Source organism: Haematobia irritans, chromosome 4 (genome assembly GCF_050003625.1).
Source record: "Haematobia irritans isolate KBUSLIRL chromosome 4, ASM5000362v1, whole genome shotgun sequence".
Taxonomy (NCBI): Eukaryota; Metazoa; Arthropoda; class Insecta; order Diptera; family Muscidae; genus Haematobia; species Haematobia irritans.
The window spans coordinates 10,770,105-10,793,660 of record NC_134400.1 but is presented as its reverse complement, the minus strand read 5'-3'; the positions used below and the strand labels follow the sequence as shown (position 1 = coordinate 10,793,660).

General features: G+C 26.0%; 1 protein-coding gene across 1 annotated transcript in view; it reads left to right on the top strand.

Moving 5' to 3' along the window:
- The window catches only part of LOC142235289 (uncharacterized), a 483,342-nt gene that overhangs the window by 144,197 nt on the left and 315,589 nt on the right, over window positions 1-23,556 (top strand). Inside the window, exon 2 of the mRNA XM_075306540.1 lies at window positions 10,304-10,499. Coding sequence (XP_075162655.1) covers window positions 10,484-10,499 — 16 coding nt within the window. The 5' untranslated portion in view covers window positions 10,304-10,483. The remainder of the gene's footprint in view (window positions 1-10,303; window positions 10,500-23,556) is intronic.

Below are 23,556 nucleotides of genomic sequence, written 5' to 3'. Positions count from 1 at the left end.
AAAATTTTATTTCTATAGAAAATGATTGCAAGATTTTATTTCTATAGAGAAATTTTTAAAAATTTTATTTCTATTTTTACAGAAAATTTTGTAAAAATTTTGTTTCAATTTTTACAAAAAATTTTGTAAAAATTGTAGTTCTATAGAAAATTTTTGCAAAAATTTATTCCTATAGAAATTTTTGTCAAAATGTTTGTTCTATAGAAAATCTTGTTAAATTTTTATTTCTGTAGAAAATTTTCTTAAAATTTTATTTCTGTAGAAAATTAGCTTAAAATTTTATTTTTATAAAAATTTCTATAGAACAATTTTGGAAACTTTTGTGAAGAAAATTTTGTCAAAATTTTATTTTTGTAGAAAATTTTTTGCAAAATTTTATTTCTATAGAAAATTTTTGCAAAATTTTATTTCTATAGAAAGTTGTTCGAAAATTTTATTTTAAATTTTTGCAAAAATGTATTTCTATAGGAATTTTTGTCAAAATTTTAGTTCTATAGAAAATCTTGTCAAAATTTTATTTCTGTAGAAAATTTTCTTAAAATTTTATTTTTATAGAAAATTTTTGCAAAATTTTATTTCTATAGAACAATTTTGGAAACTTTTATTTCTATAGAGGATTTAAGCAAAATTTTATTTGTATAGAAATTTTTGCAAAATTTTATTTCTCTAGGAAATGTGTGCAAAATTTTATTTCTATAGAACATTTTTGCACAATTTTATTTCTATAGAACATTTTGTCAAATTTTATTTCAATAGAAGTTTTTGCAATATTTTATTTCTGTAGAAAATTTCATTTCTATAGAAAATTTTGCAAAATTTTATTTCTATGCTATTGTTTTTTTTTTCAAAAGTTTATTTCTATGGAATTTTTGTTTTAAATTTTATTTTTATAAAAAATAATCAAAATGTTACTTTATAGAAAATTTTATTTCTATAAAAAATTTTAGCAAACTTTTATTTCTATAAAAAATTTTTGCATATGTTTCACATAGAAAAGTTTGTCAAAATTTTATTTGTGTAGAAAATGTAGTCAAAATTTTATTTGTGAAGAAAATTTTGTCAAAATTTTATTTTTGTAGAAAATTTTTGCAAAATTTTATTTCTATAGAAAATTTTTGCAAAATTTTATTTCTATAGAAAATTTTTGCAAAATTTTATTTCTATAGAAAATTTTTGCAAAATTTTATTTCTATTGAAAATTTTTGCAAAATTTTATTTCAATAGAAGTTATTTCTATAGAACATTTTTGCAAAAGTTTATTTCTATAGAATTTTTTGTCAAAATTTTAGTTCTTTGCCAAAATTTTATTATGCAGAAATCTGATTTTTATAGAACATTTTTGCAAACTTTTATTTCTATAGAACATTTTTGCTAACTTTTATTTCTATAGAAATTTTTTGCAAAATTTTATTTCTTCAGAAATTTTTTGCAAAATTTTATTTCTCTATGAAATGTTTTGCAAAATTTTATTTCTATAGAAAAATTTAAAAAATTCTATTTCTTTTTTCTTAATCGTGTGCTCACATTAGGTCAATATATTGTTTTTTTTTTAGTGTACAACAAGAGCAACCACTCTCAGCTATATCATCCTCGTTGTTGTCATCCTTATCATCAGTGTGTTTGGTGTTGTACCGGCGGTGTGGCTTATGCCACAACCAGCCATTTCGAATACATTTCAATGCATCCATCTATCTATCCATGATGATGAGATGGGTTGATGTTGGTGGGGGCGAGGGGAAATGATGGCACCCTGCCTTGACAGGTCTTGCAGTTAATACCGGAACTGTAGTGTAGGGTTATGCTGTAATCTAGCATAACTAAGGATAACGACCACGACACTACTATGTCGTTGCTTGCATATCCTGTCAGTTTCACTTGATGTTAAACTATTCCAATGATTCTGGGACAAGGCAAAGCATAAAGTCATAGTCGGACACTTGCCAATGTAGATCGGATGTAGTTTTTGATGTCTTCTTTGATTTCAATACGAACCCCTTAGTACATTGCTTTTTTTTTTTACTTTTGTTTGAAAGGAAACTTAGCATGCAAATTAATGGTGGTATTTGGCAGTCGTTGTTTTTTTGTTTACCTTGGAAAAATTATTGTTGGAGTTCGGCTTTTTCTCGGTATCTTCCTCTAACCCATAGTGGGTTAGAGAAGTAGTTGTACTTCATTTATGATGGTTTCATTATTAGATTTGTCATTGTAAATTAAGAATAAATAACCTATCCGACATTCTTCAATGAATGGCTGAGTATGCCAATGCTAATGAAGATGGTTGGCTTATATACGAGGTAGTATTGTTGTATCCTTGTTTTAGTGTACACAACCAAGACGAATTTAGTTTACATTTTAGTAATTCGAAAATTACTGAAGATCTCAAATATTTATTCATAATTAGATAACGGAATTACTGTTGAATCATTTCTAATCAAAGTAAGGTTATAGTGCTTTACTACTGAACAATTATAGACGGACAGAAGCTAAGCAGGGACATATCATACATACCTTTCACACAGAGAAAATAAAAATAAAAGTGTTTATGAGAAAAAAATCAAATATACACAAAGAAAATATATGAACGAAATTTTAGACAAGGAAAATTCCTCTTCGTATTCCTTGAAATAAATTTTAGTGTAAAAAAAAACTTTGTTTGTCTAAAATTTCGTTTCTCAAAATGGAAAACTTTTTTTTTGGGTGTACATGTTCCTACCTCAAGAAGATCGATTCAAATGATACACTTCTCGAAGTTAAATTAAAAGTTTTTACATTTGTAGATTACCTCAGATCTTGGATTTATAAAAATCATATTTGGTTAAGTTTTACCGGAATCTTCTCATCTCATCTAAGCGTTGAAGAAAATTATGCAATAGCACCTCGATTTGAAAACTAAATTTTGTAGATTTTTTTTTCCCAATATTCGAATGAGTGCGAGATGTAACATCTGAAAATAGTACTGTTAGTTTCGAGCCTTTAAAGAAGCGAAATCGAAAGATTGGAGGCTTTACAAAAAAGTGAACCGATAAAAGCTAAAGTCGATACAGGTCTTTGTGGGCATAAAATAACTCTCGATTTCGAATATTAAGCAAATCGGATAAAAATTGCAGTTTGAAGAAGCCCAATAAGACGCGTTGTATCAAAATATGGACAAATACGCACCACAAACATATTTGTGTTCCTCATTTTGACTTTTACACAAATCGGATAATGACTATTTAGAAAATTTTGCCAAAATTGTAGTTCTATAGAAAATTTAACAAAATTTTATTTCTATAGAAAGTTAAAGATTTTATTTCTATAGAAAATTTCGTCAACATGTTATTGCTATAGGAAATTTTGTTAAAATTTTATTTCTCTCGAAAATTTTCTCAAAATTTTATTTCTCTAGAAAATTTTCTCAAAATTTTACTTCTATGGATAATTTTTTCAAAATTTGATTTCTATAGAAAATTTGGTCAACATTTTATTTCTATAGAAAATTTTGTCAAAATTTTGTTTCAATAGAAAATTTTATAAAATTTTTTTTCTATAGAAAATTTTAGCAAAATATTATTTCTTATTATAATTTTTTTTAAATTTTACCTTTCGCCTGGACGGACACTCGAACCGGGAATCATGCAATTTGTAAGCCAACACACTACCACTGGGGAGCCACCGTGGTGCAATGGTTAGCATGCCCGCCTTGCATACACAAGGTCGTGGGTTCGATTCCTGCTACGACCGAACACCAAAAAGTTTTTCAGCGGTGGATTATCCCACCTCAGTAATGCTGGTGACATTTCTGAGTGTTTCAAAGCTTCTCTAAGTGGTTTCACTGGAATGTAGAACGCCGTTCGGACTCGGCTATAAAAAGGAGGTCCCTTGTCATTGAGCTTAACATGGAATCGGGCAGCACTCAGTGATAAGAGAGAAGTTCACCACTGTGGTATCACAATGGACTGAATAGTCTAAGTGAGCCTGATACATCGGGCTGCCACATAACCTAACCTAAACTACCACTACGTATCTGTTATATAGGCTACGTATCTGTTACAGTCACCAATAGATTATAAAAATTTTATTTTTATAGAAAATTTTCTCAAAATTTAATTTCTATTAGAAACTTTGTCAAACTTTTATTTCTATAGAAAATTTTGTCAAAATTTTATTTCTATAGAAAATGTTCTCAAAATCTTATTTCTATGGAAAATGTTGTCAAAATTTTATTTCTGCAAAAAATTTTCTCAAAATTTTATTTCTGCAAAAAATTTTCTCAAAATTTTATTTCTATAGAAAAATTTGTCAAGATTTTATTTCTATAGAAAATTTTGTCAAAATTTTATTTCTATCGAAAATTTTGTCAAAATTTTATTTCTATAGAAAATTTTTGTCAAAATTTTATTTCTAGAAAATTTTGTCAAAAATTTATTTTTATAGAAATTTTTTTTCAAAATTTTATTTCTGTAGAAAATTTTGTGAAAATTTTATTGCTATAGAAAATTTTGTCAAAATTTTATTTCTATAGAAAATTTTGTCAAAATTTTATTTCTATAGAAAATGTTGTCAAAATGTTATTTTTTTTAGAAAATTTTGTCAAAAGTTTATTTCTATAGAAAATTTTGTCAAAATTTTATTTCTGCACAAAATTTTCTCAAAATTTTATTTCTATAGAAAATTTTCTCAAAATTTTATTTCTATAGAAAATTTTCTCAAAAATGTATTTCTATAGAAAATTTTGTCAAAAGTTTATTTCTATAAAAAATTTTGTCAAAATTTTACTTCTATAGAAAATTTTGTCAAAAGTTTATTTCTATAGAAAATTTTGTCAAAATTTTATTTCTATAGAAAATTTTGTCAAAATTTTATTTCTATAGAAAGTTTTATCAAAATTTTATTTCTATAGAAAATTTTGTCAAAATTTTATTTCTATAGAAAATTTTGTCAAAATTTTATTTCTATAGAAAATTTTGTCAAAATTTTATTTCTATAGAAAATTTTGTCAAAATTTTATTTCTATAGAAAATTTTGTCAAAATTTTATTTCTATAGCAAATTTTGTCAAAAGGTTGTTTCTATAGAAAATTTTGTCGAAAGTTTATTTCTATAAAAAATTTTGTCAAAAGTTTATTTCTATAGAAAATTTTGTCAAAAGTTTATTTCTATAGAAAATTTTGTCAAAATTTTATTTCTATAGAAAGTTTTATCAAAATTTTATTTCTATAGAAAATTTTGTCAAAATTTTATTTCTATAGAAAATTTTGTCAAAATTTTATTTCTATAGAAAATTTTGTCAAAATATTATTTCTATGGAAAATTTAGTCAAAATTTTATTTCTATAGAAAATTTTGTCATATATTTATTTCTATAGAAAATTTTGTCAAAATTTTATTTCTATAGAAAATTTTGTCAAAATGTTATTTTTATAGAAAATTTTGTCAAAATATTATTTTTATAGAAAATTTTGTCAAACGTTTATTTCTATAGAAAATTTTGTCAAAATATTATTTCTCTAGAAAATTTTGTCAAAATTTTATTTCTATAGAAAATTTTGTCAAAATTTTATTTCTATAGAAAATTTTGTCAAAAATTTATTTCTATAGAAAATTTTATTTCTATAGAAAGTTTTGTCAAAATTTTATTTCTATAGAAAATTTTGTCAAAATTTTATTTCTATAAAAAATTTTGTCAAAATTTTATTTCTGTACAAATTTTTCTCAAAAATTTTATTGCTATGGAACATTTTTTCAAAATTTTATTTCTATAGAAAATTTTGTCACAATTTTATTTCTATAAAAAATTTTTTCAAAATTTTTTGTGCTAAAGAAAATTTTTTAAAATTGGTCCTACTCTCCCGTTTTTTATCATTTTCAAGACAAATCGTCAGCAATTCATCAATCATCGGTGAGAAATAAACAAAAAGTAACACCCTAACAACGGCAAAGGATTTTATTTCTATAGAAAATTTTGTAAAAATTTTATTTCAATAGAAAATTTTATCAAAATTTTATTTCTATCGAAAATTTTGTCAAAATTTTATTTCTATGGAAAATTTTTTCAACATTTGATAGAAAATTTTTTCAAAACTTTATTTCTATAGACAATTTTGTCAAAATTTTATTTTTATAGAAAATTTTGTCAAAATGTTATTTCTATTGAAAATTTTGTCAAAATATTGTTTCTATAGAAAATTTTTGTCAAAATTTTATTTCTGTAGAAAATTTTGTCAAAATTTTATTTCTATAGAAAATTTTGTCAAAATTTTATTTCTATTGAAAATGTTGGCAAAATCTTATTTCTATAGAAAATTTAGTCCAAGTTTTATTTTTATAGAAAATTTTGTCAAAATTTTATTTCGGTAAAAAATTTTGTCAAAATTTTATTCCTATAGAAAATTTTGTCAAAATTTTATTTCTATATAAAATTTTGTCAAAATTTTATTTCTATAGAAAATTTTGTCGAATTTTTTTTTTCTATACAAAATTTTTTAAAAATTTTATTTCTATAAAAAATTTTGTCAAAATTTTATTTCTATAAAAAATTTTGTCAAAATTTTATTTCTGTACAACTGTTTGTCAAAAATGTTATTTCTATGGAAAATTTTTTCAAAATTTCATTTCTATAGAAAATTTTTTCAACATTTGATTTCTATAGAAAATTTTTTTCAAGATTTTATTTCTATAGAAAAATTTTTCAAGATTTTTTGTTCTAAAGAAATTTTTTTTTTAAATTAGTCCTACTCTCCCGTTTTTTATCATTTGCAAAATAAATCGTCAGAAATTCATCAATCATCGGTGAGCAGTAAACAAGTAATACCCTAATAACGGCTGAACTAAATTGGCAGCCATAACCAATTGAACCAACAGCCCACAAAAAATACTTGCAAAAAAGTTTTAGTAAATATTTTTGGTAGCTATTTAAAACTTTTCTCATTCAAATTTCATCTAGTAAGGATTTAATGGCATTAATATAAGAAGCAGCTTCCATATTCTTAGGGAGTTTATTTTTACCTACAAAGTAAGCCACACTTTTATCCACTAACAAAACTTTCAAGTTCAAGGAATAAAAATTATAGATAATAAATCTTGATGGTGCCAATGATTTGGGGATATTTTTAAATTATTTCGGTTTAATATTTAGATTTATTGAAGCATTACGAAAAAAGCAAAATATATAAGAGCACAGTTTGAAATGGATACAAGTCGACTATGAAGCAACAGCAGGAAAAGGAAAAGTTTGCACGAGTCCAAAGACTGTGGTCTTCACTTAGGGATTTTGGTATTCATTCTAAGTAAAAGACTTAGCTCCTTTAATGCAAATACATGTTTTGGGAAAAAAACCTATTTTGAGGCTGTTATAGCCTCCGCCTCGTAATGAGAGGTTAAAAAAAAAAATAAATTAGTGAAATAAAATAAATAATTATAATAATTATAAATAACTTAGAGAAAATTCTTTAAAATTACCTTAAATTCCAATTCATCCTATTTCCTAATTTTCTATTATATTTTGCCGACTGGATGTTTGGGTAAAACTTTATTTTAAATGCATGTGAATGACGTGACATGTCATCGTTTTGACATAAACATTTGCCGCGGTTTACATACGTGCTGGCTATTTTTAGTGGTCTTGTTCAAATTTTAGTTGGAAATGTTGGCTACAACACAATGCCATAGATGGTGTAGTTAGGAGGTGTTCAAAGTCTGCCTTCTATAGGAATTTGCCATGAAATTTCTCAAATTTGTTTAGAATGCAAATTTAATATGTGATTTAAAAGAAGAAATTTTAAAACCTAAATGTTTAATAAATTCGGGAATAATTTAATCGAATTATGGTTGTAGCAATAATTAACATTAACAATAAATGAATTTTGTTTTGGGGTCTTTTGAAAATCTGAGGTTTTTTAGAGATTATTTTAAATATATCGAAAATAAAAAAAAAAAAAAAACAAGTATATACGGCCGTAAGTTCGGCCAGGCCGAATCTTATGTACCCTCCACCATGGATTGCGTAGGAACTTCTACTAAAGGCTGTCATCCACAATCGAATTACTTGGGTTGCGATAACACTTGCCGATGGCAAGGTATCGTAAAACTTTTTAACACTGTCTTCTAAATTGTAAGTTAGCCCATACGGGGTATATATTAAACAAAAAAGGCCGATTAAATACGTATATAATCTAGTTTGACAAAATTTTCTATAGAAATAAAATTTTGACAAAATTTTCTATAGAAATGAAACCTTGACAAAAATTTCTATAGAAATAAAATTTTGACAAAATTTTCTATAGAAATAAAAATTTGACAAAATTTTCTATAGAAATAAAAACTTGACAAAATTTTCTATAGAAATAAAATGTTGACAAAATTTTCTATGGAAGTAAAATGTTGACAAAATTTTCTATAGCAATACAATTTTGACAAAAATTTCTATAGAAATAAAATGTTGACAAAATTTTGTATAGAAATAAAATTTTGACAAAATTTTGTATAGAAATAAAATGTTGACAAAATTTTCTACAGAAATAATTTTTTTACAAAATTTTCTATAGAAATAAAATTTTGACAAACATTTGTATAGAAATAAACTTTTGACAAAACTTTCTATAGAAATGAAATTTTGACAAAACTTTCTATAGTAATAAAATTTGACAAAATTTTCTATGGAAATAAAGTTTTGGTAGATTATTTTTGGCGATATGGACCAATTTTTGTGTAATAAGTCATCGGCTATATATAACTAAAGACCGATATGGACCAATTTTTACATGGCTGTTAGAGGCCATATATTGACAAAATGTACCAAATTTCAACCGTATCGGATGACTTTTGCTCCTCCAAGAGGTTCCGGACGTCAAATCTGGGGACGGTTTATATGGGAACTATATATAATTATTGACCGATATGGACCAATTTTTGCATGGTTGTTAGAGACCATATACTAACACCATGTACCAAATTTCAACTGGATCGGATGAATTTTTCTCTTCCAAGAGGCTCCGGAGGTCAAATCTGGGGATCGGTTTATATGGGGGATATAATTAATTATATATAATATAATTATAGACCGATATGGACCAATTTTTGCATGGTTATTAGAGGCCGTAAACTAACATCAGGTACCAAATTTCAACCGGATCGGATGAATTTTGCCCCACCAAGAGGCTCCGGAGGTCAAATCTGGGGATCGGTTTATATGGGGGCTATATATAATTATGGACCGATATGGACCAATTTTTGCATGGTTGTTAAAAACCGTATACTAAGACCACGTACCAAATTTCAACCGGATCGGATGAATTTTGCTCCTCCAAGAGGCTCCGGTGGTCAAATCTTGTGATCGGTTTATATGGGAGCTATATATAATTATGGACCGATATGGACCAATTTTTGCATGGTAGTTAGAGGCCGTATACTAACATCAGGTACCAAATTTCAACCGGATCGGATGAATTTTGCCCCTCCAAAAGTCTCCGGAGGTCAAATCTGGGGATCGGTTTATATGGGGGCTATATATAATTATGGACCGATACGGACCAATTTTTGCATGGTTGTTAGAGACCATATACTTACAATAGGTACCAAATTTCAATCGGATCGGATGAATTTTGCCCCTCCAAGAGGCTCCGGAGGTCAAATCTGGGGATCGGTTTATATGGGGGCTATATATAATTATGGACCGATATGGACCAATTTTTGCATGGTTGTTAGAGACCGTATACTAAGACCACGTACCAAATTTCAACCGGATCGGATGAATTTTGCTGCTCCGGGAGGCTCCCCATGCCAAATTTGGGGATCGGTTTATATGGGGACTATACGTAAACGTGGTCCGATATGGCCCATTTTCAATACTATCCGACCGACATCAATAACAACTACTTGTGCCAAGTTTCAAGTCGATAGCTTGTTTCGTTCGGAAGTTAGCGTGATTTCCACAGACGGACGGACAGCCGGACAGACGGACAGACGGACAGACGGACGGACGGACAGACGGACGGACGGACGGACGGACGGACATGCTTAGATCGACTCAGAATTTCACCACGACCCAGAATATATATACTTTATGGGGTCTTAGAGCAATATTTCGATGTGTTACAAACGGAATGACAAAGTTAATATACCCCCATCCTATGGTGGTGGGTATAAAAATTAAATTAAACTTTGACCCCGAGATTGAATTTAAAAAAGAAAACAAGGTATTATTGAATTGTAAAATATTACAAATATACACTGAATAAAATATTTATTAATTAATTTTTTTTTTTAATTTAATTTTCATTTCATCTCTTCTATATTAAAATGTTTAGTTTTTTCATTTCTTTTCAGATTAGTGAAATAGCAAACTCTTGGTGTCGTAGTGTCTTAACAAAAATCACAATTTAATGAATATCCGTTACTGTTTGTAAGTGTATAAAGTATGTATTAAGAATAATTTTTAATGATTATTCATTACAAAAATTGTGGCAATAATTTTTGAGCAAAGTGTATCGAAAACTGCAAGGCAACATGAATTACCAAAAAGGTAAGTTAACAAATATTTGAATTTTTTCTAAAAGAGATAAAAAAAAACTATAATAAAATAATGCATTAATTTATTATAATATGTGAATTCATAATCCCAGACTTGATACTCAAATATCGCTAGAATAAATAGAAAAATAAAATCCATGTATACAGAAAAAATGGCTGATGCAAAACTGATGCTAAAATTAACTAAAGTTTGTTGCAAAAAATTATTTTGTTTTTATTTTTACGATTTGTGGAGAAATTTTATCCAGCCCAATGAAATTTTCTTTATTCCAAGTATGTCCCAAAAAAAAAAAAAATTAGAAACTAAACTTGGGTATTAATATCAATGAGCGTACAAATAAGTTCAATGCCTACTAAATTAGAAGAAAATTCTCGTACACGTACTGAAATGTAATTTAATTCAATTTTCGCATTAGATACACAGAAAAGGTTATCACTAAAATTTATCTAATTAGATTTTAAAAATATTTAACTCAAAATTTAATTGGTTCAACAAATGTCTTAATTAAAACAAACTTCAATCACAAAACGTATTTGTATCAATTAAGTTTTTAATTGTAACAATTAATTTTTTAATTGACTTTGGTGATGAATACCATGGCTTCTATAATTGAAGACAATTTAATTAATTGGATCACTTTATTTCGTGATTGAAGACAAATGACAGACGAGCAGTTTTTAAATTATATCAATCTTAAATCGATTGCAATACATATCGGCAACACTGTAGACTACGTTATTCGATCTTTTCTTCTCCACTCAAAAAAAAAAAAACTCTCTTCTTGATGATGAACTCGTCATGGCAACCTACAGTCACGTCACGGTCAGTTTTTTACTGCTGTCGTTCCCCTATGTTGCAGCATTTCTGGTTGCCAACTTCTTTTTGATTTCGGTTTTTTTCTCTTTTCTTATATGTGGTAGGCTTTCGTGTCGGTTGAGCTTAAAATGTGGTAAATGCTTCTGAATGCAGTTTTATTTGTAAAGAACTTTTTTGTCCTTTTTTTGGTATTTTGTTCTTAATAAAATTCCCATACGCTGGGAGGGGCAAAAGGATAAAGAGGAATTTTATAAGGATTGCGACGAGGATGACGATGACAAGGACAACGAAGATAACAAATAACCATAATTCAATTAAATCAAACTGCAAAGAAATGTCTTTTGAATTCAGAACAAAGCAAAAATATCTGCATGGAATATTTGATGAGTTCAATAGTGAAGTGATTTTTGGAGTTGTTAGGTCATGCATTTGTATTCATTTGATATAATGATTTTGGGATGAATTTAACAAAAATAAAATACACTCAATAATGTTGTAACATGTCATATACATATTTTTCAAGGGACTAAAGGTTTGAGAAACACCGTGATGTAAAGGTTATTTTCTATAGAAATAAAATTTTGACAAAATTTTCTATAGAAATAAAAATTTGACAAAATTTTCTAAAAGAATGAAAATTTGAGAAAATTTTCTATAGAAATAAGATTTTGAAATTTTCTATAAAAATAAAATTTTGACAAAATTTTCTATAGAAATACAAATTTGACAAAATTTTCTATAGAAATAAAATATTGACCAAATTTTGTAAAGAAATAAAATTTTGGAAAAATTTTCCATAGCGTAAATTTGACAAAATTTTCTGTAGAAATAAAACAAGGACTAAGTTCTCTATAGAAAAAAAATTTTCTAAAGAAATAATATGTTGACAAAATTTTCTAAAGACTATATTTGATAAAATTTTCTGTAGAAATAAAACTTGGACTAAATTTTTTATAGAAATATAATTTTTTAATAGTGAATTTTGTTAAACTTAATCTTTATAAAATTTTGTAAAAATTGTATAGAAATTTTTTTCTAAAACCTTTTTTCTATAGAAAACTTTGTCCAAATTTTAATTTTATAGAAAATTTTGTCAAAATTGTAATTCTATAGAAAAGTTTGTCAACATTTTGTTTCTATAGAAAATTTTGTCAAAATTTTATCTGTATAGAAAATTTTGTCAAAATTTTATTTCTATAGAAAATTTTGTCAAAATTTTATTTCCATAGAAAATTTTGTCACAATTTTATTTCTATAGAAAATTTTGTCAACATTTTATTTCTATAGAAAATTTTGTCAAAATTTTATTTCTATAGAAAATTTTGTCAAAATTTTATTTCTATAGAAAATTTTGTCAAAATTTTATTTCTATAGAAAATTTTGTCAAAATTTTATTTCCATAGAAAATTTTGTCAAAAATTTTATTCTATAGAAAATATTATCAAAATTTTATTACTGTAGAAAATGTTGTCAAAATTTTATCTGTATTTTGTCAAAATTTTGTTTCTATAGAAAAATTTGTCAAGATTTTATTTCCATAGAAAATTTTGTCAAAACTTTATTTCTATAGAAAATTATGTCATAAGAAAATTTTGTCTATAGAAAATTTTGCCATATATAATTATGGCGACATTGTATTCTATTCTATAGAAAATTCTGTCAAAATTTTGTTTCTATAGAAAATTTTGTTAAAATTTTGTTTCTATAGAAAATTTTGTCAAAATTTTGTTTCTATAGAAAATTTTGTTAAAATTTTGTTTCTATAGAAAATTTTGTCAAAATTTTATTTCTATAGAAAATTTTGTCAAAAATTTTATTTCTATAGAAAATTTTTTCATTATTTTATTTCTATCGAAATTTTTGTAAAAATTTTATTTCTAAAGAAAATATTGTCAAAATTTTATTTCTATAGAAAAGATTGTCAAAATTTTATTTCTATCGAAAATTTTGTCAAAACTTTTTTTCTATACAAAATTTTGTAAAAGTTTTATTTTTATAGAAATTTTTTTCAAAATTCCATTTCTGTAGAAAATTTTGTTAAAATTTAACTGTATAAAAAATTTTGTCCAAATTTTATTTCTATAGAGAATTTTTTCAAAATTTTATTATTATAGAAAATTTTGTCTAAAATGTGTTTTGTAAAAATTTTATTTCTATAGAAAATTTTGTCAAAATTTTATTTCTGTATATATTTTTGTCAAAAATTTTATTTCCATGGAAAATTTTGTCAAACTTGTAATTCTATAGAAAATTCTGTCAAAATTTTGTTAAAATTTTGTTTCTATAGAAAATTTTGTCAAAATTTTGTTTGTATAGAAAATTTTGTCAAAATTTTATTTCTATAGAAAATTTTGTCAAAATTTTATTTCTATAGAAAATTTTGTCAAAATTTTATTTCTATAGAAAATTTTGTCAAAACTTTATTTCTATAGATAATTATGTCGACATTGTATTCTATTCTATAGAAAATTCTGTCAAAATTTTGTTTCTATAGAAAATTTTGTCAAAATTTTGTGTCTATATAAAATTTTGTTAAATTTTGTTTCTATAGAAAATTTTGTCAAAATTTTGTTTCTATAGAAAATTTTGTCAAAATTTTATTTCTATAGAAAATTTTGTTAAAATTTTATTTCTATAGAAAATTTTGTCAAAACTTTATTTCTATAGATAATTATGGCGACATTGTATTCTATTCTATAGAAAATTCTGTCAAAATTTTGTTTCTATAGAAAATTTTGTTAAAATTTTGTTTCTATAGAAATTTTTGTCAAAATTTTGTTTCTATAGAAAATTTTGTTAAAATTTTGTTTCTATAGAAAATTTTGTCAAAATTTTATTTCTATAGAAAATTTTGTCAAAATTTTATTTCTATAGAAAATTTTGTCAAAATTTTATTTCTATAGAAAATTTTGTCAAAATTTTATTTCTATAGATAATTTTGTCAAAAATTTTATTCTATAGAAAATATTATCAAAATTTTATTTCTGTAGAAAATGTTGTCAAAATTTTATCTGTATTTTGTCAAAATTTTGTTTCTATAGAAAATTTTGTCAAGATTTTATTTCCATAGAAAATATTGTCAAAACTTTATTTCTATAGAAAATTATGTCAAAAATGTATTTTTATAGAAAATTTTGCCAAAATTTTATTTCTATAGAAAATTTTTTCATTATTTTATTTCTATCGAAATTTTTGTAAAAATTTTATTTCTAAAGAAAATATTGTCAAAATTTTATTTCTATAGAAAAGATTGTCACAATTTTATTTCTATCGAAAATTTTGTCAAAACTTTTTTTCTATACAAAATTTTGTAAAAGTTTTATTTCTATAGAAAATTTTGTCTAAATTTTTTTTCTGTAGAAAATTTTGTTAAAATTTAACTGTATAGAAAATTTTGTCCAAAGTTTATTTCTATAGAGAATTTTGTCAAAATTTTATTTCTATAGAAAATTTTGTCAAAATTTTATTTCTGTATAAATATTTGTCAAAAATTTTATTTCTATGGAAAATTTTGTCAAAATTGTAATTCTATAGAAAATTTTGTTAAAATTTTGTTTCTATAGAAAATTTTGTTAAAATTTTGTTTTTATAGAAAATTTTGTCAAAATGTTATTTCTATAGAGAATTTGGTCAAAATTGTATTTCTATAGAAAATTTTGTCAAAATTTTATTTCTGTGTAAACTTTTGTCAAAAATTTTATTTCTATGGAAAATTTTGTCAAAATTGTAATTCTGTAGAAAATTCTGTCAAAATTTTGTTTCTATAGAAAATTTTGTTTCTATAGAAAATTTTGTCAAAACTTTATTTCTATAGATAATTATGTCGACATTGTTTTTCTGTAAAAGATGTTGCCAAAATTTTATTTCTATAGAAAATTTTGTCATCATTTTATTTGTATCGAATTTTTTGTAAAAATTTTATTTCTAAAGAAAATTTTGTCAAAATTTTATTTCTATAGAAAATTTTTTCAAAACTTTTTTTTTTTGATACAAAATTTTGTAAAGGTTTTATTTCTAATGAAAATTTTGTCAAAATTTTAGTTCTGTAGAAAATTTTGTTAAAATTTAACTGTATACAAAATTTTGTCCAAATTTTATTTCTATAGATAATTTTGTCAAAATTTTATTTCTATAGAAAATTTTGTCAAAAATTTTAAGAAATTTTGTCTATAAAATATTTTGTCAAAATTTTATTTATATAGAAAATTTTGCCAAATTTTAAAAAGGTCATAAAGGTCATTAAAAGGTTCTTAAAATTGCTTCTAAGTATCCAGTATATTTAGATGGAAGTCCCTATTTGAACTTAACATTGGGAAATATATATATGGCGTCCTTTTTGAATGTCCCCTGTTGACATCGTTGGTCAAAAGGTTAAGTTTAAATTAAAGTTAATTTATTTGTAGATTTTTTCATTATAATTGTTGTAGGGCAGTATAGTGTTGTCCATGATTGTCAAAAATATTTTTTTCCGTATTTGGTTTAGGTTTCTCCACAACTAAATAGCTAATCCAATTGTGATTTCATTTTGCCATTTACTTGAAAATATATGTTAAGAATTTTGTAGGCTTTAGCAAAAGGACCTCCAATCACAAAAAGATCAACCCTTCAATACAAAGAAAATCGTAAAAAATAATACAAAAATATACTCAATTTTACAAATCATGACCCATTTTTTTGTTTTTTTGGGCCGGGAGATAATCCTATACCAGTTACCCATGGTATCCTCAATAAACTTCCATCCTATACCCCCCAACCCATTCATGACGATGACGATGATGATGTGATGTTAATTTGTAATCCGTGTTTGTTACCCACTCCCAATCGAATACGAAAAGAATGGCGTTTTATGCGATTATAATGAAAGCTGAATTAGGTTTCGTCGATTTCATCTCTCATCCCATGGCCCAGTCAGTATTGTTATTGCGATTTAGCATTTACGGCTATGTATGATTTTTTTCTTTCCAATTTTTTCGCTGACTCATATGTGTTCATTAGGAACAGCTTACAAGGCATCAGGCAACCATTCATTCTATTGGTTTTACTGGGTCCTTACAGTTGGGCTTAGGAAATATATTGTTTTTTTTTTTTTGTTCGTCCTTTTTGGTTTATGACCATGGTGGGGCTATAACAAATGGAAAATGATTGAGTACCAGGGATGTTCTAGATGCTGACAGAGGATGACTGGTGTCGTATTAGTATCAGTTTTTGTAGTTGTCTCGGAGATCTAAATAAAAATTGATTGGATAGGATATAGTGTAGATATAAACGAGAGAACTAAAAACAAAACTTAAATGGAAATGCCCAGAATTATCGGGGAATAAAATTTACTTCGATATTATGAAAAAACTCGAAGAAAACTGGAAAAAATCTGTGGTATTTACAAAGGAATGCAAAAATAAAAAAATAAAAACTTACCGAACAAGTTTCTTGGATTACGATTTAACATATTGGGGTATTTATTTATCTTTTGAGTTGGCAGGCCTTTTAATGCCATTTGGGGCAAATCTCATATCATCATATTATTTCAAAAATATATTAATATTTTGTTTACAAAACCAGAAAGAGCATTTTTTTATCTTTTAATTAATAAACTCACTTCGAATCTATTTTGATTTTTTTTTTGATTTTTTATTTAATACACACACTTTAGAACTTTTTTTTTATACACTCATTTTACAACTTTCACTTCAGAAGTTTGCAACTAAAGTTGCTTGTTATCTTTGATCCAAGTTTCTTTAAATGTGCTTCTGTGAGCATTTTCCAATGGCCTATGAATAGACATGATTTGCTGTACGCTTTACTTGTGTGCTGATCCAGTCCAATAGGATAGTTTGTTGAGAAAACGGATAGTGCGTCGGTCGATTCTCTCTTCGGGCCAAATCTAAAATTAAACAAAAATTTACATTAAACTTTTACATTTGCTTCTACTTTTTTTGTATTACTGAAGAGAGGATAGAGAAAGCTAAAAAATCTATGTAGTAGCCAGGATATAGGAAATATGCAATTGGCCAGAAAATTAAAAAATAGATTGTACTTGTCAAACGGAGAACACGCGGTGTCAATCTGACAACGATAAAATAACACCATGCCATGTCAAAACAACAGACAGCATTCCGGTTCTGTAAAAGAAATGATTACGAATTTATAAAAAAAATCCGGTACGCTGACTCGAATCTGCGTTGTCCGCACCATACGCGTTAACAGTATACAATAAAATGAAATTTTGCCCTAATTAAATATAGAAATAAAATTTTGACAAAATTTTCTATAGATATCAAAACTAGACAAAATTTTCTATGAAAATCAAATGTTGACAAAATTTTCGATAGAAATCAAAATTTTTACAATATTTTCTGTAGAAATTAAATTTTGACAAAAGTTTCTAAAGAAATAAAATTTTGACAAAATTTTCTATAGAAATAAAATTTTGACAAAATTTTCTATAGAAATAAAATTTTGACAAAATTTTCTATAGAAATAAAATTTTGACAAAATTTTCTATAGAAATAAAATTTTTACAAAATTGTCTATAGAAATAAAATTTTGACAACATTTTCTATACAAATATAAAATTTTGACAAAATTGTGTATGGAAATAAAATTGTTGTTATACCCTAAACAACATAGTGGTTTGGGTATAATAAGTTTGATCGGCAAAAAAATGTGCCTACCAGAAATATTGATTTTAGACCCCATAAACTATATACCGTTCGACTCAGAATCACCTCCTGAGTCGATCTAGCGCTTGGTGTCCGTCCGTCCGTCCGTCCGTCCGTCCGTCTGTCCATGTATTTGTTGTTCACAGGATTCCGGTCGCAATTATTAACCGATTTTGATGAAATTTGGTACAGGGAGTTTTTTGGGCACAAGGACGAACGCTATTGAATTTGGAAGAAATCGGATCAAATTTAGATATAGCTCCCATATATATGTATCGCCCGATTTCGACAAATGGGGTCACGTTGCGCGTTTTCGCAAACGCATCGTCACCAAATTTGTCAAAAGGTAATCTTTTCCATCGCCCTTCAAGTCTGCAAAATTTCATCCAAATCGGTTCAGATTTAGATTTAGCTCCCATATATATGTATCGCCCGATTTTCCCAAATTTGGCCATAGAACCCTTATTTATTAACCGATCTTACTAAAAGTTTGCTAGATTCAGTCCTCTATAGTACTAAATATATGTGCAAAATTTCATCGGTTCAGATGTAGATATAGCTCCCATATATGTATCACCCAATTTTGAAAAATTCGCCCCTAATAACCTTATGTTTGACCATACAGGCCTCATTTCTTAACTGATCTTAGTCAAATCTTGCACAAGGTAACCTTTTGTGGTATTAATCAAACCCGCAAAATATTATGCAATTTGGTTCAGATTTAGATATAGCTTCCATATATATGCATCGCTCTATTTTCCCAAATTTGGCCATAGTACTCTTATTTATTAACCAATGTTACTCAAACTTCAAATTTTGAGGTACTAGCCGATCGTACTTATACGTACTTGTAGCTCTTACATAAGAACAAATTTTAGACAAAATTTCCTATAGAAATAAAAGTTTGAGAAAATTTTCTATAGAAATAAAATTTTGAGAAAATTTTCTATAGGAATAAAATTTTGACAAAATTTTCTATATAAATAAAATTGTGACAAAATTTTATTTCAATAGAAATAAAATTTTGACAAAATTTCCTATATAAATAAATTTTTGACAAAATTGGCTATAGAGAAAAATTTTACAAAATTTTCTATAAAAAAATTTACAAAATTTTCTAAGAAATAAAATTGGGAGAAAATTTTCTATAGACATAACATTTTGAAAAATTTTTTATAGAAATAAAATTAGACAAAATTTTCTATAGAAATAACATTGCGACAAAATTTTCTATAGAAATAAAACTTTGAGAAAATTTTCTTTAGAAATAACATTTTGACCAAATTTTGTATAGAAATAAGATTTTGAGAAAATGTTCTATATAAATAAAATTTTGTCAAAATTTCCTTTAGAAATAAAATTTTGACAACATTTTCTATAAAAATAAAATGTTGACAAAATTTGCTATATAAATAAAATTTTGACAAAATTTTCTATAAAAATATAATTTTGACAAAAATTTCTATAGAAATAAAATTTTGACAAAATTTTCTATAGAAATCATATTTGGACAAATTTTTTCTTAGAAATATAATTTTGACAAAATTGTCTATAAATAAAAATTTTTACAAAATTTTCTATAGAAATAAAATTTGGAGAAAATTTTCTATAGAAATAAAATTTTGACAAACTTTTCTATAGAATTACAATTTTGACGAAATTTTCTATAGAAATAAAATTTGGAGAAAATTTTCTATAGACATAACATTTTGAGAAATTTTTTATAGAAATAAAATTTGACAAAATTTTCTATAGAAATAACATTGTGACAAAATTTTCTATAGAAATAAAATTTTGACAAAAATTTCTATAGAAATAAAGTTTTGACAAAATTTTCTATAGAAATAAGATTTTGACAAAATTTTCGATAGTATTAAAATTGTGACAAAATTTTCTATAGAAATACAAGTTTGAGAAAATTTTCTATAGAAATAAAATTTTGACAAAACTTTCTGTAGGAATAAAATTTTGACAAAATTTTCTATAGAAATAAAATTTTGACAAAATTTTCGATAGGATTAAAATTGTGACAAAATTTTCTATAGAAATAAAAGTTTGAGAAAATTTTCTATAGAAATAAAATTTTGACAAAACTTTCTGTAGGAATACAATTTTGACAAAATTTTTCATATAAATAAAATTTTGACAAATTTTTTTATATAAATAAAATTTTGACATAATTTTCTATATAAGTAAAATTTTGACAAAATTTCCTTAGAAATGAAATTTTGACAACATTTTCTATAGAAATAACATTTTGACAAAATTTTGACATATTTTTCTATATAAATAAAATTTTGACAAAATTTCCTGTAGAAATGAAATTTTGACAACATTTTCTATAGAAATAACATTTTGACAAAATTTTCTACAGAAATAAAATTTTGACAAAAAATTCTATACAAATGAAATTTTGACAAAATTTTCTATAGAAATAAAATTTTGACAAATTTTTTTATATAAATAAAATTTTGACAAAATTTTCTATATAAATAAATTTTGACAATTTTTTTTTATATAAATAAAATTTTGACATAATTTTCTATATAAATAAAATGTTGACAAAATTTCCTGTAGAAATTAAATTTTGACATTTTCTATAGAAATAACATTTTGACAAAATATTCTACTTAAATAAAATTTTGACAAAATTTTCTACAGAAATAAAATTTTGACAAAATTTTCTATAAAAATAAAATTTTGAGAATTTTTTTTCGAAATAAAATTTGGACAAATTTTTCTATAGAAATAAAATGTAAATAAAATTTCCTATAGCAATAAAATTTTGAGAACATTTTCTATAGAAATTACAGTTGGACCAACTTTTCTTTTAAAATTTTGTTACGATTTTCCATAGAAATAAAGTTTTACAAAATTATATATAGAAATAAAATTATAACAACATTTACTGTAGAAATAAAAATTTGATAAAACTTTCTATAGGTGTGACGTTTTGAGAAAAGTTTCTATAGAAATAAAATTTTGATTTTTTTCCATGTAGTCGTGATGAAATTCTCAGTCGATCCACCAATATCCATTCAAAAACAATTCTGCTTCGGCCTTAACTCTACTCTAGCAGGTTTATGCAGGCCAAAACTGTATTGTTGTGACATTAAACTGCTTAATTTTTTCGAGTATTGACATGAATTCATGCTTAATACTTAAATGCAGTTCATGATTGGCTTACTCTTGTCCAAATTGTATATTTGCTGCTTGTACCAAAAAAAAAAATAATATCTTTGGGTGCCAAAAGCAGCAGAAATAATCACAATACAATTTGCCCACTGAACCAAAAGAAAAAATATAGCAAAAAAAAAGCGAAACACCAAGTTTTGTTCAGTCATCTTCAATACAAGGATTTTGTGATATTTATCGCTGGATTTTGGTTTCTTTTATTATTTTGTTTGGGTTCCAATGATACCAAAAAGAGCTTCCAATCGTTTCTTCCACATTGCAAATATATACAAAACGGGTCTATTGAAGGGCATAAGGTCCATGTATTCTTGTATTCTTCATTGGCTTTTGTTGGTTTTTATTCGATTCTTGCAGTTTATTTGTCCATTTTGAATGATGAAGTTTTCATTTCGGGTTATTCCAATTTTTGTCTTGTTTTTTTTTTCTTTTTTTGCTCTTGGTTTCTTTCTCTTTGGGCAAGGGATGAGAATATCTCTATAGAATTGAGCTCTCTATTAAAATACGAGAATATCTTCTACATAGTTGTAGGTGTGTGTGTGTGTTTGTGAGTGTATGTATGAGTTTTTGTATTGTTATCGTTTGTTGTTGTCGTTGTGTTTTTTCGCAAGGATTTCTGTTCGTGATTATGTTGTTAAAATGCTAAATGGAATCTTTTGAAAAAGTCATCCTTTAGATTTTCGTTTACTCTTTTTTTATGATCGATGGTTTTTATTAAAAGGCGATAACTTTGGTGTGCTGGGTTTGCCTCCTCCCACCACCCCACCTATTTGAACTTCAATTTATATTGGAAAACTATTATAATGATGGAATTGTTTGGTTTTATATCACAATTTGAGTAAATACGGCCGACAATAGTAGAGGAGGAAATTAGATAAGACAACCTTATCCGAGGAGGCCATATTCATCCTTAGGATCATTAAGTTTTAGTTTGATACATAGAAAAAATATTGTCGTAAGGCCAAAACCTATAACCTTCAAATAGGAGTAATATTGAAGGCGTACTTCTACGCTACCACGATTTTTTATTTCACCAAAAGGCAATAAAACTTTCATTGAAGGCGTTTTATCCCTACATTTAAGCGATTGGACTTTGAAATGGATATCTTTTTATGAATGAAAATTCAATTGATTATGTGATTATTCCCTGCGCCACACGGTATTATAAATTAGTGCATAACAGGTTGGCTGATAAGTCTCCACTCTAACAAAGAAAAACACATTTTTTCGTCAAAATTCGTTTTTATTATTATTTTTTTATACCATTTTGGTAGTACTCCTTCGGTTTTGCCTCAAAATAGGCCTCAAACGCTCCAATAACGCCATATAATCGATAAAAATTATTCCATGCGCATACCAAAAAACAGAGGCCATTACTTTGCCAACGGACTTTTGTGTCTTTCAACGCTTCGGAGACGGTTCATCGGTCGCTGTCCACTCAGCCGACTGTTGATTGGACTCAGGAGTGTAGTGATGGAGCCATGTTTCATCCATTGTCACATATCGACGGAAAAACTCGGGTGTATTACGAGTTAACAGCTGCAAACACCGCTCAGAATCATCAACACGTTGTTGTTTTTGGTCAAATGTGAGCTCGCGCGGCACCCATTTTGCACAGAGCTTCCGCATATCCAAATATTGATGAATGATATGACGAACACGTTCCTTTGATATCTTTAAGGCCTCTGCTATCTCGATCAACTTCATTTTAGAGTCATTCAAAATCATTTTGTGGATTTTTTTGATGTTTTCATCGGTAACCACCTCTTTCGGGCGTCCACTGCGTTCACCGTCCTCCGTGCTTATGAATCATTTGAAGGTCGGTACTATATAAAACTAATATGCATTTAATACTAGCGACGTCATCTATGTGTTAGACCGGGGACTTATCAGCCAACCTGTTATGTTTGCAATTCTCAGAAAGAGACGAGATAGACACATAGTGTCTTTGGCAATTATGCTCAGGGCTGGCCCCTGAGTCGATCTAGTCATGTCCATCTGGCCGTCCGTCCGTTCGTCTGTTTGTGAGCACATTTTTGTGATCAAAGCCGAGGTCGCAGTTATAGTCCGATCGACTTCAAATTTGAAACAAGTATGTGTTTTTGGTCATAATAGAACCCTATTGATTTTGGAAGAAATCGATTCAAATTTAGACATAGCTCCCATATACACAGTCTTACACAAGTTTACATACGACTTAAGAAATTGTATTTTCTTTAATTAATAAAATATAATAAAATATGCATATATATGCTTTAGATTTTCTAAATTAATTTAAAAAACAAAGTATTTGTCAATTTTCAAGAAGATTTTTTTAGTCTGGATTATAAACAACAACAAGAAACATGTTTAGTTATAAGGTAAAAACCTCAAGGGTATGT